At 47.7% G+C, this 15,812-nt stretch overlaps 1 protein-coding gene across 1 annotated transcript; it reads right to left on the bottom strand.

Annotated features, from left to right (window-relative positions):
• Positions 1–5,132: 5,132 nt before the first annotated feature.
• ANKK1 (ankyrin repeat and kinase domain containing 1) lies at positions 5,133–14,452 on the bottom strand. Its single transcript, XM_077839646.1, is given in 7 exon segments — positions 5,133–6,337; positions 6,973–7,022; positions 8,037–8,188; positions 8,678–8,705; positions 8,707–8,964; positions 14,278–14,368; positions 14,371–14,452. Coding segments are annotated over 7 exon segments (1,866 nt in total).
• Positions 14,453–15,812: the final 1,360 nt, after the last annotated feature.

The following is a 15,812-nucleotide window of genomic DNA, read 5'->3' as shown; positions in this document are numbered from 1 at the left end:
ATGGTCTGCTGGGTAGAGCCAGTCGGAAAACAGAATTTCTGGTTCCTGGGACATTCTGAAATTTCCAAATTTGCTGCCATTCCTAATTGCAGCAAAAATGCAAAATTTTCAAAAATTTCCCATGGAATGAAAATTCTGACAAATTGTGATTTGAAGCCATTGAAATATGTCGCTTTCATTCATTTCAACTTACTCATTTAATATAATAATGTTAAAACATTATAATATAAAACATTAAGGCTGATGTATGGATACATATAATCAAATATAGTGCTGAAAATAATATACTAATCTAATATAAAAGTCCAAACATAATGAATCAGATCAACAACATGAAACATTTTTACCTTATTGAAGCAAGAAAATCAAAACAATTTGTTTAACAGAATCATAGAAATGTAGGACTGGAAAGGATCTCAAAGGTCACAGAATTTAAGGTCAGAAGGGACCATCCAGTCTGACCTTGTGTGTATCACAGGCCACCAACACCATGCAGCCACTCACACACTAAACCCCACAACCAAAATTAGACCAAAGTCTTACCGGCCTCAGGAGACTACGCTATTTTATGCTACAGGCAGAGACTAGGAGGGATGGAAGTGCACCAATGCCTGAGGATCTAAAATGGCAGGGAACTGATTAATTGATTTGACAAGGTCCCTCACCAAAGGCTCTTCAGCAAAGTAGGCAGTCATGCAATAAGAGGGAAGCTTCTCTCATGGATTGGTAACTGGTTAAAAAATAGGAAACAAAGGGTAGGAATAAATATAAATCCATGGTACGCCCACATCTTGAATACTGCGTGCAGATGTGGTCGCCCCATCTCAAAAAAGAGATATTGGAACTGGGAAAGGTTCAGAAAAGGGCAAGAATAATTATTAGGAGTATGGAATGGCTTCTGTCTGAGGAGCGATTAATAAGACTGGCCAGGAGGCAGGGAACTGGAGGGACCTAACAAAAAGGCAGAGCTACTGATGTTGGCCCCAGTGTTCCAAGCTGAATACTAGACCTCTCTTCTGACCATAGCAACAAGCAAAGGCCTGCCAGCTCTGTGCAGCAGAAGATGGGAAATGGAACTGGCAGTTTTCTGCATCCATGTCCCGCAAAAGAAAAAGAAAAATCACATTTTAATTAGCGCAATTTAATCGCCGCATCTAAACCCTTCGCTTCCCAGCCGGCAAAATGTCAGCTTCGTCCGACAGCAAAAAGGTGGCAGTCCGCCCTTGGATTCTCTTCACAGACAGACAATGTCCAAAGGGAGACGAAAGTTGCCCCCATGCAGCTAAACAGTGTCAGGGACTTGCCGGGGAACAGGGTCCTCCCGTCTATCGTGTTTGTCAATCACTCTCCAAAAGGCCAGGCGCTTGGCAGCTACAACCGGGCACAGGCTGTATCCTGTCGCAGTTTTCAGCAATGTCCTCATTGCAGGCTCCCAGGCAAAAGCAAAGGGAAATACATGCACAAGATTTTTAAGGCCAGCAGGGACCACTGTGATCATCCAGTCTGACCTCTAACATCACACAGACCAGAGAATTCCAGCTAGTGGATATTCCACTCTGGAAAACAGCAGCAAACTGGAGCAATACATAGGGACATAATTCAGACTGTGAAATAGGCTTCAGTTTCCACAAGGTAATTTTAGCACTGTCATTTCCCTTGCTTCCTCCTTTTCCTGCTCTAACCCTCATCAGCCCTTCCAGGAGAAAACCATTTGGTGATTTATTGGACTGACCACGTCTAGATATGAGCACAGTTAAGAAATCCACTGTGCCCCTCAAACAGAACCTTGTCTGAATAGGGTAACCCGGGCTCCTGCCTAGCAATGGAAAGCAGCTCCCAATCCCAGTCCTGCTCACCTTTATTTCCCTGGGGTGAATTTCACCACCATCCCCATCCCCTCCGTGCAGAGAGCCGGCGCCTCTCAAATCCCACCTCAGACTAGGGGCCTGGCTAGAACTCCCTTTGTGTTAAAGCTGTGTTGGCACTTCCAGTGCAAAATTAAATTTCCTTTCAGTCTGAGCACAGCTACCCGGGCTTTGGTAGCTTCAACACTTCTCTGTCCAGAGCTATGAAGTCTGCTTGTCTGGTGCCTACAGCTCTCTCATCAAAGGGAGCAAACGAAATATTTACATGGTCACTTAGGTCTGTTTGCTGGGACAGAAAGCTTAAGCTGAGGGGAGATGATATTATTTATGATTTCCTGAGCTCCATGCTATACAAACATATGTTACAAGCCGGGTCAGAACCTGAGTAATGAGAGCTGCATGAGCAAATATACTGTGGCCTTCCATCATCTGGGAAGGGTGAGATACAGCCCTTGCAAACAAGTTCATCAGGAAAGATGAGTCTCCTCCCACCTGGGGCTACAGGGTTGTTTATTTATAACACTGCTTCTCAGCAACTGAGAAGACAAAGAAAGAGTCACCATCTCGGGCATGTGCAAGTTGACAAATTCATCATTATTTCAGAGTTCTCACCGGATAAAATAAGGGCCATCAAAGGCTGCTCAGAAGTTTTCATCCACCATTGTAAAGGCAATGTGTGCACCAAAGACCACACTCCAGTTAACTCCCTGTCTTAGGAGCAGGGGCACTTCACTCAGAAGCCATAAGGCATCCCTGCAAATAACCGGTAGCCCAGCCAGAGGCTCCTTTGCAAATAAAGGCACTGCTAAGTTGCTGAAAGCAGCCCAGATGGGCTGCCTGAAAGGAGCACAAGGCTGGGTTTCAATGCAGCGATTCTGGGGAAAGGCAAAGCTGAATTTCTCTAAGCCTGGTGGAATGATTGCTCTTCTGTCTCAGGTTTCACCTGGACCAATGGCACTACAGAGGCTGGAGTCTGATCCAAAGCTCATTGAAAGATTCCCATTGACTTCAGTGGGCTTTGGACCAGGCCTAAAATCTGCCTTCCAAGCAAATACTTAACGAGAATTAAGTCCCGTTAATGCTTGGGCTAAAATGAAATTCTCTCTCGCAATACAGTGCATGTGGACCAGGCACTATCGAATATGGTCAATATATTGCAATTAATATCGAATATATTCTAATAATTCATAAGAATACAATGACTTCGTTGTGATGATGGTGCATAGAGGACTGTTCCTCTCCCAGTTCCCCAGCGGGTCATCCCCCTTAAAATCACATTTCTTCTCTGAGGCCTGCAAGGTCCACGTATATAATTCAAAAAGAAAAACACACTGAGTCCTCTGTTTCCTGGCTCTTCTATGTCTCTCTCTGAGACTTCAAGCTCTGTCCTCATTTTGTGCCTGTACTAAGTGCTAAGTACAAAACAGACAAGTAGTAAGGAATTAACCGCTTGGGTGCTGCACTGCCAGGTCGGGGCCGCACACTGGTTACTGCAGCCCTCCACCATTGTTAGGGATCTAGCAAAAGGCAGAGAAACCAGCTGGCCAAGAGAAGCCACTTTTTCCCCTCCCCATCAACAAAAGATGAGCTGAAAGACCATTTCGTCCCACACTCCTCAACACACTGGTCCCGGCTCTGCCAAACATGAGGCTGGAATAAAAGGCTCCACTTTTATTTATGTATTCACAAATATATTTGTGTCCCATTGCTGTGCCCTGTTCCAAGTTGCAAACTGATAAATACTCTACACCATTCCCGGCTCTTGAAGGGCAAGCAGAGAGGAGACCAACTGACCCCGTGTGACCACCCTCTAGGAGATCTCCCAGACAGCTGATCAAGAATCCTAGTCTAGCAGAGAAAACACCTGGCACCGTTTCCTGAAAGCTGACGATTCTGTTGCGTAACAATAAGTCAGTGCTGATCATTTGGAGGCAGTGCGGGCTCATTTGGGCCAGACAGCCTCCTGCAGTTATCTCTTCAGCATGGAGAGGACTAAACACGCCAGCAATGGGAGGAATTTACCACAGAACCTTTTCTGACCCCACACACAAACACACGCAGGCCCAAATTTTCAACAGGGGCTTCTCATTCAGAGCGTTGTATCCCCAGGTTTGGATATCCAGTGCCTCTCTATAGAGGTGCTGAGCACCTCCAGCTCCCATTGTCTTCATTGGCTACTCAGCATTGGTGAAAAACAGGACATCTCAAGTCGGACACCCAAAATCAGAGGCTGCTTTTCAAAGTCTGAGCATCTGTACCCACATACTGTAAAACTCCACTCCTGGCTCAGATATTTGTGGGCATTTCAACAAATCTGTTGTCAACTAGTATATCCGTGGCCTGGAGGGACAGGGGATGAGGGTTGAATTCATGTTCACCTCTTAACCCATCCCTAGAACCAGCTCCGTGGCGGTAAGTCCTCTGCTCAATGCCTCAAGGTGTGGAGACATCTGAGGACATAATTTGAAATGGTTAGAGAAACACCCTCTCCCCTTACCCTTTTGGTGGGAAGAAGGGAGGGGAATTCTTTTAGGATTTCCCCTCCTTCACCCCAGTTGTCCATTTCAGGCATTATTTTTCCCTTAAGTCTGTTTTGTTTCCTTGTTTCATTTGCAGTGGCAGCTGCTGGTATGAAAGTGGGATGTTGGAATAACGGACACATAAGTGCACCATATGCTCTGTGTCTATTTCCAGCAGAGGGTGGGAATCACAGGGCCTCAATTCCTGCTTACGCTAAGGACCCTGTGCACCACTCTGATTCCTGTAAAAGCTCCCCATTTAAGGGAGGAATGGAAGCAGGAAGCTCTGTGGGAGACGTGGGAATGATTGTATGGACCCTGCTGGAGTTACATCTGGTGACAAACAGAGGTGTGTAGCTTTTGCAACCACTTCCATCTCCCAGATGAAATTACTACTATGGAAGCACAACACATGGGTCAAATCCAGCACTCCCACCCCCAAGCCTTCAAAAACATGGGTCAGACCCCAAGAATAACCAGTGTTGGGTTCTTTGTGTTTGCCCTCAGGCCCTGGAGACTTTCGGATTCACATCCTCCAGCTTTTCTCAGCAAACACGTGAACTAGAAATGTATTTACTTTTAAAAAAATGAAAGTTGAGATTTTCCTACAATCGCCTGACTCCAAGAGCTAGTGATTGAAGAAACAACATCTAATACTGCGAGACTCAACATAAAATTGCAAGAGTTGGTGACTCTACAAATTCATCCCACCTGTTGACCATGTCGGGGTGAATTGGAGCTCATAGTTTTAAGCTTTTTCACCACTCCATGTCACCCTGCTCCCCATGTTATTCACTGGCAAGTCCCTGCCTTGCAGCAAGGTAGCAATGTTTTGCTTCTGATTCCTAATGGCCAGCTGGAGGGGCATCCAGCCCACCTTGTTCTTAACATTCATGTCTGCTTTGTGCTCCAGAAGGTTGATGGTGCTCAGGAAGGCACCCCGCTGGACCGCAAGGTGGAGAGGGGTCAACTCTGATTTCTCAATGATGTTGGGGTCCACCCTACTTCTCAGGAGCTCACAGACCACAGACTTTTTGCTGTAGTGGGTGGCCATATGAAGAGGTGTCCAATCCATGCCTCCTTTGACATTCAGTTTAGCGTGGTTGTCTCTTAGCAGACAGACGATTTTGATGCAGCCCTTAAAACAAGCCAGGTGTAGGGGGGTCCACCCTTTGTCCATCCTCAAGTCCATATTGGCCCTGTATTTGATCAATTTCTCGCATATCAGGTATTTCCCCTTCACCGCGGCCATGTGCAAGGCACTGTAGTGATTCTCATCCAGGCCATTGACAGATGCCCCACTCTTCAGCAGGTATTGGACCACCCTGAACTTACCCCTCTCCACAGCAAAGTGCAGCAGGGTCCGGTGGTTCTTCTGCTTCCTCTCCAGGTCAGCTCCTTAGCTGGCCAGGAGTTTCACAAGGCTGACGTGCCCGAAGCAAGCTGCCATGTGGAGGGCAGTTCTCCCATCATTCTCCTGGCAGTTGGGGTCAGCCTGGCAGGAAAGCAGCACCCGAGCCACGTTCTCGAAGTTGTTCTGAGATGCCAAGTGGAGTGGAGTCCAGCCTTCACATTCTTGGGAGTCTGCCCATGCCTGGTGGTCCAGCAAGAGGAGCGCAATCCTGTCATCCCTGTTCTGAGCCGCGAAGTGAAGAGGGGACCAGCCGTCTTTGTCAGCCACGTTGACATCCGCGCTGTGCTCTATTAGAGCTGAGCAGATCTCTGGTGACCTCTTCTGGACAGCCACGATGAATGGGGTGTAGCCACAGTCCAGCTGGCTGTCCACGTTGGCCTCCCGACTCAACAGAAACTTCACCTTCTCCACATTTCCTTGAACCACCACGAGGTGAAGCAAGGTGAGGCCATTTTCCTGGGCCCTGCGGACTTCCTTGGACATTATGAAGCTCTCCAGGCCCTCGATCTCGCTGGTGGGGGAATGTGGGAAATCAGTCTCTAAGGACAGAGGAAATGGAGTGTGAGAAAGAGAAAGCAACTGAGTGATATAACAGCTTGAGGGCTCCCAAACTACGGTGTGCATAGCACTGGGGAATTCTGGATGCCCACAGCTCAAAACAAAACCCAAGCATGTGGATCTGCAGGGTCTAAAACCAAAGGAAATGCACCTGCCTGCCAGTCTGCTATGGGACAGAGCTGTATGGGTAAGAGCAAAGGAAACACTTGGCATCTCTCTCACGAGGACTTTATATTTGTTCTTTTTTTGGTTTGCACTTTTCCTTAACCTGAAATTAAAAATCACCCAGTTCGAAAGCCATGGATTGCTTTTTTGTATGGAGACTATCATAGGGGAAAGGTGGGAAACAGGGCTGTTCTGTTCTCTTGCCCACTTGATTCTCATCTAAGGTTTATGAGCAACAGTGCCCTACTCACCACTACTCCTTGTGTCTTGGGAGAGGATGGATCCTTGTCTTTGGTTCTTGTTTTCAGGAAGGAGAGATAATAGGAGAAGAACATTATGGACAGTTTGTTATTTGCAATTTACCATTTGTGTGTTTCATGTTCTTCCCATTTAGCGCGCTAGGATTTTGTGCCATCATTTATGCATAATATTGGGGGGGGGTTATTGTTACCTGAATATGGCTTCTTCTGCATAAGAACCTCCCAAATGACAATCCCGAAGCTGCAGGCAATGAAAGATCACCAGCAGCCGTCCATGTGGCATCCTTTTCTTAAATAAAAGTTAATCTCACTGCTTGGTGGGATACTCTCATCTTCCCCGGGAATGGACAGATTAGGGAAGAGGCTATTCAGATGAATCTTATCACAAGGGAACCAGCCCCCATGCCTCCAAAGGGGAGGATTTCTCAAACCATCACAGAAACCTCGGACAGCCCAGCACTGCCAGGCTGCTCCAATGCCAGAACTGAGGTTTCTCACTGTAATGGATTGCTCCACATGACAGCCACTGCAAGAATCAGGCTCTGAGCCCCATTGTTTTGACCCAGTTCCCATTTGGAACCTATGCTTGTCAACGCCAAAGTCCCAGCATGCATTTGACCCTGGGATGATTCTTCGCTTCTTGTTCGGCAGTGTGTCTGCTAAACAGCTGGTGCATTTCAGGGATGGGTAAAGGGTCCCCCTATATCTAGTTTGGGATGTAAGGAACAAGGGGAACCGAAGTCATTGGCCTATCTCCAGTATGGCACCCCATACTGACCAAAGCTAAGCTGATACCCAAATGCAAAGCCCGAACAGAACCTCAATTGCTTCAGTACCAGCATAACTCTAAGCAATGCCTGTTGAGCAAGAGATCCCATGCTGCCTGCATTGTGGCTTAATATTATTCCTCTCCTCCAACCGCTCTTGCTGACCTAACAGGGTGTGATGGAACCGGAGGCAATGCAGCATACAAGTCGTGCCGGGTCAGAACTGTACAGAAATGCAATTGGTCGGAGCCAGATGACTCCCCACAGATGAACTCACCTTGACGAGGGGTAAGCAGCACATGTCGCTCTTGGCATGTTCCCCACCAAGTACATTATGCAAGGAAGAGAGCCAGAATGTAAACAAAATTAGGCGATGCACAATCACTCTCACGTCATGCAGGAGTGAGATGGCAACTCTGGCTGACCCCTGAACAGATATCCTCAGCTGCTGCTGCCTTCCATCCAGTCACTCTGTGCGCAGCCCTTACCTATACACATCATATTCGGTTCCTGGAGGCCTGGTGCTCTGGAGAAACATTTCAGGCGGGATGTAGCTCAGGGTGCACCTCAAGGCTGATCTCTCAATGTACTGCATCCGGCTCACTTGCTCCATCCAAGTGGACAACCTGAAGTCTGAAATCTGAAATCAGGGCCAGTTATAGCCTCCCTTTTGATCACCCAGCACACATCCCTCTCCCTGCTTGCTCTAAACAGCTGTACCCTAGATGGCTACAGACAGAGGGAAGGTTTTGTGATTAAGATGTGGGGAATGAACTCCCAGGCCTGTTAAATCAGGGAGAGATTTGCCATTGAGCTTGATGGGGGCCAGGATTTTACCCTGGATTGGCACTGACTTGCATTCAATTCCTAGCTATGCCACAGATTCCACATTTGATCCTGGGAAAGTCATTTATCTCTCTGTCTCCGTTCCCAGTCCCACCTTGTACGTTCTATCCGTTACTTCCATCCTCTCTTTACTTTGTCTATTTCAGCTGTCAGCAAACCAGGGCCGGGGCTGTCCCTTGTTATGTGTCCGTCTCTGATGTTCTTTGGGGTCTCTAAGCAAAACAATAAATAGCACTGATAACAGAGAGAACCCATTCCTATGCACACAGACCTAATGCCTTACCTTAACGTGCACATTCCCATCTAGAAGGATTCCCTGGTTTTAAGTCTAAGTGAAGTAAAGGTGGTGTCATGTTATGCAGGAAATTCATAGCCAACCCCATCTCATGGATAATGCGGAACTTGAGCTGCCAGGACAGTTTGTGGGTGGGGAACACTGCCTCCAAGGACCCCTGGGCCATGTGTCCCATCACTATCCCCAGTGGGCTGTTGCAAATCCCATAGATGGAGACGATATGGTGCAATTTTATTTTCTCCATCTTGGCTGCCTCTTCGACAAGGCAGTTCATGCTGGTTCTGCAGGGAGCATAGAACGGAGAGATATCAGTGCGGATTCACAGGCAGCATGATAGGGCTGCAGCCCAGAGCACACCCAAACTCCCCGAGCAGACTGGCCCTGTACACCCATCCACCTTCAGGATCAATGACAACACTCCGAAGCAGCAGCCTGTCTCCCAGGCTAGCGTGACCCTGCAGATGGCATCTGGAAATGTGTTGCTCTGTTGCAGGCCAAGTTCTAAGCCAAGTTCTGCTTTAAAGGCCATGGGTTTCCATAACCAGCTGGCAACTGTACATGCCAAGTATCTAAATGAAATAGGTCAAAGCATATTGACTCCCAGCCTTCGAATAATGCCATACCGGGGACCCAGCTCTCAGACCAGTTCACAACCTTCCCATCAGTTATCTCACAAAGCCTCTGGGTGTTGCTGCCGCTATGCCTTGATTAAATTCATAAATCACACCCACTGTGTCATTCAAGTCTTTGCACCTCCCAACCCATTTGACCAGTCTGGGTGTTCCCGGCATGTTCAAGGCAGCAGAGCAGTTCATGTCAAAAATTCAGTTACACAGGCGGGTTGGGAATGAATTGCATAGGGGCACTAGTACTCTCAGACCCAACAAAAAGCAAAGAGAAATCTAGACAAAGGATTTGCTAGTATGAACAACACAGTTAAACTCAGCTGTGTTCAGGGCAATGTCTTTCATGTTTCAGGCCAGGTTTACAATAGCACCCAAACTCCAAAGCCCTGGTGTGGCATGCAGACAGGTATACACACATGCAGATGAGAGCTGGCACAGGCATTTTAGCACTTTTGGAAGTCTGGCCCTCAGTGTACTCCAGACACTATCCAAAGTGAAGTCTTCCAGTCACGGGTATTACAGGCCAGATCATGCCACAGCTGAATGTAGGTACTCAGGGAAATCAGGGGAAGTAAGCCACAGCCGAGATCCCCTTTTGTGGCTTCTCTGCATCTCAGCTTGGTTGTCCAGTGTTAGCCCAAGAGCAGGTGGGTGCGGAGAGAGGCAAAAGGTGTTTTGAACCTGGGTTCTGCCCCCATCCCAGGAGCCACCTGGCTCATGCAGCCCAGGAATAAGCTGCGCCCTGAAGCGAAGGATGCTGCCGATTCCTGTCCCCCATGAGCAAAGGGGAAGCAGAGAATGAATTTTACCTCACTGAGTCACAGTTCCTTCCTTGGGCTCCTCCCAGGGCAGTGCAGCTATGCACTGCCTGTACCAGGGCTAGGAGCAATGGCTCAGTCTAGGCCTGAATTACAGAGAGAGAGAGAGAGATGGACAGGCTAAGCTGTGGTTTGGGATGGGATTTGAAATCAGCTGGCCAGTCTGTAACAGCAAGGTTGTACTGATGCGAAGGAGGTGGGTTTCGTTCCCCGCCCAGTGACACTCTGAGACAGAACAGAGAGGAGGCGCTAGCAGAGGCTAGACAAGCTGGGGGAGCAGAGAGAAACTGAGCTGTATGCCCCAGTCTGTCTGTATCCCTCTGTTGTCTCTTGTTTCATACTTAGATTGTCAACTCTTTGGGGCAGGGACCATCTTTTTGTTCTGTGTTTGCACAGCGGGATCCTGGTCTGTGCCTGGGCCCTAGAGGCTACGGTAATAACAAACAACCACCACCACCCTAAAATGCTCCCAGTGCAGGGTTCCCAAGCTTCTCCCCTTCACTACACCAAGCCCCTGCTCTGGAAAGGCGTCCAATCCAAATCTGAGACTCTTTCCTGTTTCATGTCCCCATAGCACTCCCCACCCCAATCGGCGCTCTGGACTCCAGAGTCTCCTGAGTGAGTAGAACAGGCTGGCAGTCAGTCCTCAGGCACCGCCCGTTCCACTCTCCAGGTCAGTGCACAGGGAGGTTGGCACCTGTTCTATTTGTTGCCACCCACATGTGGCCATGTCTCCCATCTTCCCCCTACCTCAGCCCCCCTTTCCTCCTGACAGGTGAGTCTAGCTGAAGTTAGTAAGCTCACTGACAAATGACACCTCCAGTTTGAGTGACTGGTGCAGAGAGGTCACGCTGACACAGAGTGTGAGCGGATAGGAGTCACTACCAAATGCCTCTGTTCATTACTGATCTGTCAGGAATTGCAACCTCATGGCTCCTGGCCAGGTACTCAGGTGACTTTTAAAGGCTCTCTTGAAACCTGCTACTCTGTCTCTTTACAACAGGGTTTCTTCTAGCTAATTCTTTGAATGGTTTGGAACCTTTTCTCTTCCTCATCTTGGGGCCTGTATGGAATACAACGGTCCATCTAGCCCCATATCCTGTCTTCCGACAGTGGCCGATGCCAGGTGTGTGAGAGGGAATGACCAGAATAGGGTAATTATCAAGTGATCCACCTCCTGTCATCCAGTCCCAGCTTCTAGCAGTCAGAGGTTTAGAATCATAGAATATCAGGGTTGGAAGGGACCTCAGGAGGTCTTCTAGTCCAACCCCCTGCTCAAAGCAGGACCGATCCCCAACTAAATCATCCCAGCCAGGGCTTTGTCAAGCCTGACCTTAAAAACTTCTAAGGAAGGAGATTCCACCACCTCCCTAGGTAACCCATTCCACTGCTTCACCACCCTCCTAGTGAAATAGTTTTTCCTAATGTCCAACCTAAACCTCCCCCACTGCAACTTGAGACCATTACTCCTTGTCCTGTCATCTGTTACCACTGAGAATAGTCTAGATCCATCCTCTTTGGAACCCCCTTTCAGGTAGTTGAAAGCAGCTATCAAATCCCCCCTCATTCTTCTCTTCTGCAGACTAAACAATCCCAGTTCCCTCAGCCTCTCCTCATAAGTCATGTGTTCTAGACCCCTAATCATTTTTGTTGCCCTCCACTGAACGTTTTCCAATTTTTCCACATCTTTCTTGCAGTGTGGGGCCCAAAACTGGACACAGGACTCCAGATGAGGCCTCACCAATGTCAAACAGAGGGGAACGATCACGTCCGTCGATCTGCTGGCAATGTCCCTACTTATACATCCCAAAATGCCATTGGCCTTCTTGGCAACAAGGGCACACTGTTGACTCATATCCAGCTTCTCATCCACTGTAACCCCTAGGTCCTTTTCTGCAGAACTGCTGCCTAGCCATTTGGTCCCTAGTCTGTAGCGGTGCATGGGATTTTTCCGTCCTAAGTGCAGGACACCCAGAGCATGGGGGTTGCATCCCTGACCATCTTGGCTAGTAGCCATTGATGGACCTAGCCTCCAGGAACTTATCTTGTTCTTTTTGGAACCCAGTTATATTTTTGGCCTTCACAAAATCCCCTAGCAACAAGTTCCACAGGCTGGCTGTGCGTTGTGGGAAGAAGTACTGCTTTGTGTTTGTTTTAAACCTGCTGCTGATTAATTTCATTGGGTGGCCCCTGGTTCTTGTGTTATGTGAACATGATTTATTCCTCTATAACACTTCAAACAGAGGGAATGTGCAAGCAGACAGAGGGCCTCCATCTTACTTACACAAAGGTCTTTTTCTGCCTCTCTGGCAGCATAAAAAAGGAGCCTGAAAATAGGTGCAATCTGCCCTCTGACAATACCCAGCTGATGTAGAAACTGCATAAAAGCTCTATAGCACTCCTACGTTCAGCCCCTGCAGTTGGGGGCAGATCTCGGGCATGGCCAGAGACACTGTGGTTAGTCTCTGTATCCCAGGGGCCATGGAAGCAGAGCATAAATTAGAGCAGCCCCAAGGTTGCTCTGAGTTAAACTGAGGGCTAGGAAGACTCCCTTGCATAACCCGAGAATATGGATAGTTCAAAAACAGAGTAATTTAAATCCCAGAGAGATCTGTGCAGTGAATACTAAAGGGGCACATTGATAGGTAGTTAATCCAAACTTAGGTATTCAAGTATTTTACAAACCCTAGTCACAGTGGAAAAATTGTAATGATTTTTCTTTATTACTTCTCCCCTGCTCCGCAAAATGTAACTATCTTTTTGTTTGCATGTAAGGACTCCTCTGTGGTTTATCTACAGAGCTGTACTAGTTTATGAAAACCATTAAATAAAAGTTACTGGGAATGCCTCTAAACAAAAGTAAAACAGACTCTTCTGACTTCATTTCCCAAGTGGAGTGAAATACAAACAAACAAAGAGCATAAGCAATGCAAACTCAAAGAGAGACAGCTAGTGCTCAGATTAAATGATCTGAGACATCATTAGCAATATAGAAAAAGGGAGGTTTATATAATATGTACGCATGTGCGAGAGAGATTTAACCTCACAGAGTCCTACCAACATGGAGCTTATAACTGGTGAGGGTCAGCAACTTTGATACTTTTTCATCAGGACTCCATGAGTTACATGGGGGGGAGGGATAGCTCAGTGGTTTGAGCATTGGCCTGCTAAACCCAGGGTTGTGAGTTCAATCCTTGAGGGGGCCATTTAGGGATCTGGGGCAAAAATTGGGGATTGGTCCTGCTTCAAGCAGGGGGTTGGACTAGATGACCTCCTGAGGTCCCTTCCAACCCTAACCTTCTATGATTCTATGAGTTACAGACACACTCTCAGCACTGGCTTGGAATTACCTGTCTTTGCTCTGGGTCTATCCCAATGCTGAGGGTTAATGACATGGTTCCTCCTCCATCGGTCCATGCAGGGAGCTGAATTAAAGTCTCTGCAAGTGTGAGTCTCGACAAGGAGTTACTGGGAAGGCAGATGCACACAGCAAGGAGCACCGGGAGTGTGGAAGGCAGGGCTAGTACATGAGCACAGAGCATTGTAACTAGGAGCTCTCTGGGCCTAGCAAAGACACCTGGAATTTATACTTGTCTGTGCTGCCCTTGTTCTTTGTTCCATCCACCTTTAACCCTCTCTAAGCACTGGCTAAAAATCTGCAAACCCAGGGATTTAACGTTAGGCATCTAAATCCATAATTGGATATTTAAACAGAAGCAGCCCAATATTTGAAAATGTTCTCAGCTCCCACAAAGCCCACCAATGTCAGGAGGAGTGGCAGGTGCTCTGCGCATGGGGAAATCACTTGAGGCATGGCCAGAGGCTGTTATGGAGGCACCTACATAGATTTTGGCCTCCAGGTTTCAATGTTTGGGCCAGTTTTCTTTGTATTAAATATAGAGCTATGTTCATTTTGTGCATGTGCATATGCACACAAAGGAGAGAAAGCAGATAGGGTTTCATCTAACAGTTAAGTTTCCTAATCCCTTCTGCTGCCAAGGAAATGATTCCGCTCCACAGGGGGCAGGTGGAGAAGCTCTGAGAGCCCTTCTCCTTAGAGCTTTGTTACCAACTCAAGGCAGCTGGGGCCCTATGGCAGGTTGATTGACACCTCAGACTGAGTTCTGAGGGACTGGGGAGTTACCTGTCTGAGCTGGAATCCGGCAGCAGACACTGGGAGCATTTCACAGCATAGACCATCCTCCACCGCTTGTGCTTCACTTGGTACACCTGCCAAAGCCTCCACTCGCCACCCTGACCCACTCCCCTTCAAAATCCTCCTTATTAAAAACGGTTAAGCTGCCCAAGCACCAGTCCATTTCGAAGCCACAAGGAAGAAAGCAGCCCTGCCGGCTGCCTCCTGCTTGTCTGGAACCCAGGGAGAATGCTTCCTGCTACTCATTTGCATGAGGAGGAGGGTGGGGAGATATGTGAGATTTGTGAGCCGTGTTATACACTGCCAACAGCTGGGTCCTAAATGTGACTCTTAATTGTCTGCCAAGGAATCATGTTAACAAATCCTAGCAGGTCACAACAAACCCTGAGCAGTGCTCAAATGCTATGGCATTGACACCAGGAGTACCCCTGGCCCACATCCTCAAAGAGAGTTAGGCTCCAAACATCCGTTGATTTCAATGGAAGCCTAAATACTTTTGGGGATCTGGGCCTCTGTCTTTAGGTTTTTATAAGGTTGCCCATCCCTCTGGTATTTGAGTGCATATGGATAGATACAGTGGAAACTGCAATGCAAAGAGGAACCAGGCAGATAACCCTTTTGCACCAAAAGTGCACTGTCGATAGACATAGGTGTGTGCTGGGTTGAACAGGATCTTGGATTTGCAGCTAAGAGAGTCGTCCCGGGACTCTCAACTCCTCACCAGGAGGTTTGCAGGTCAAAGGTAAAGGGGGGTTTATTTAAATCCAGAAGGTTCCAGAGCTGCAGATTTGCAGTGTTCCACCTGACAAAGGGGAAACACAGGGGTAGGGGCTGTAAGTAAGGGAATATGAAAAATACTCCAGGTGACAAAGGAGAAGACAAATGAGAATGGCTCAGCGCAGGCCCACGGGGAACGCTGGAGCATGAACCTGAGAAAGTGTTAAAAGAAGTACAGAGAGAGAAAAAAGAAAGGGCTGTTACCTAAGGGATTAACCTGATATTCAAGTGCCTGAGAAGCAAGGGGCATTTGAGGAGATGAGAGAAGACTCCTGAGAACTGGTCGGGGGGGGGTTAACCAGAAACTGTGTGAACTCTGGTGTTCCGAACAAATTATCTACATTTTGCCAATCTAAATATTGTTTCAATAGGCTAGGGTGCCCTGCTGCATCTCTTCCTGCATAAACTATGCTGTCTTGTGCTTCTAAGCAGCTACCATGCCTCAAACATGGCTGCCTTTCAATGGAGAATGAAGTAATGCCCATTTATAATCACATAGGGCCTGATTTTCACTGGCACTAAGCTCTGGCAGCATAGAGGGGCCTTAAAGAGGGCATAGACCCCAGTGTCAATGAGGATCAAGCCTATCATTTGTAATCAGACATTTATAAATTGGGTGAAGGGCTTTTTGTTCCATCTTCTCCTGGAGAGAGCCTGCTGCCTTAAATGGGGAGTAGATCTTTGCAGCATGCTCTCACGTATCCCATCCATCACAAATGCATCTGGATTGCTGAGACTATACTTCA

This window comes from Eretmochelys imbricata, chromosome 22 (assembly GCF_965152235.1).
Source record: "Eretmochelys imbricata isolate rEreImb1 chromosome 22, rEreImb1.hap1, whole genome shotgun sequence".
NCBI classification, from domain to species: Eukaryota; Metazoa; Chordata; order Testudines; family Cheloniidae; genus Eretmochelys; species Eretmochelys imbricata.
The sequence above is the reverse complement of the archived record's forward strand: the minus strand, read 5'-3'. Positions and strand labels throughout refer to the sequence as shown.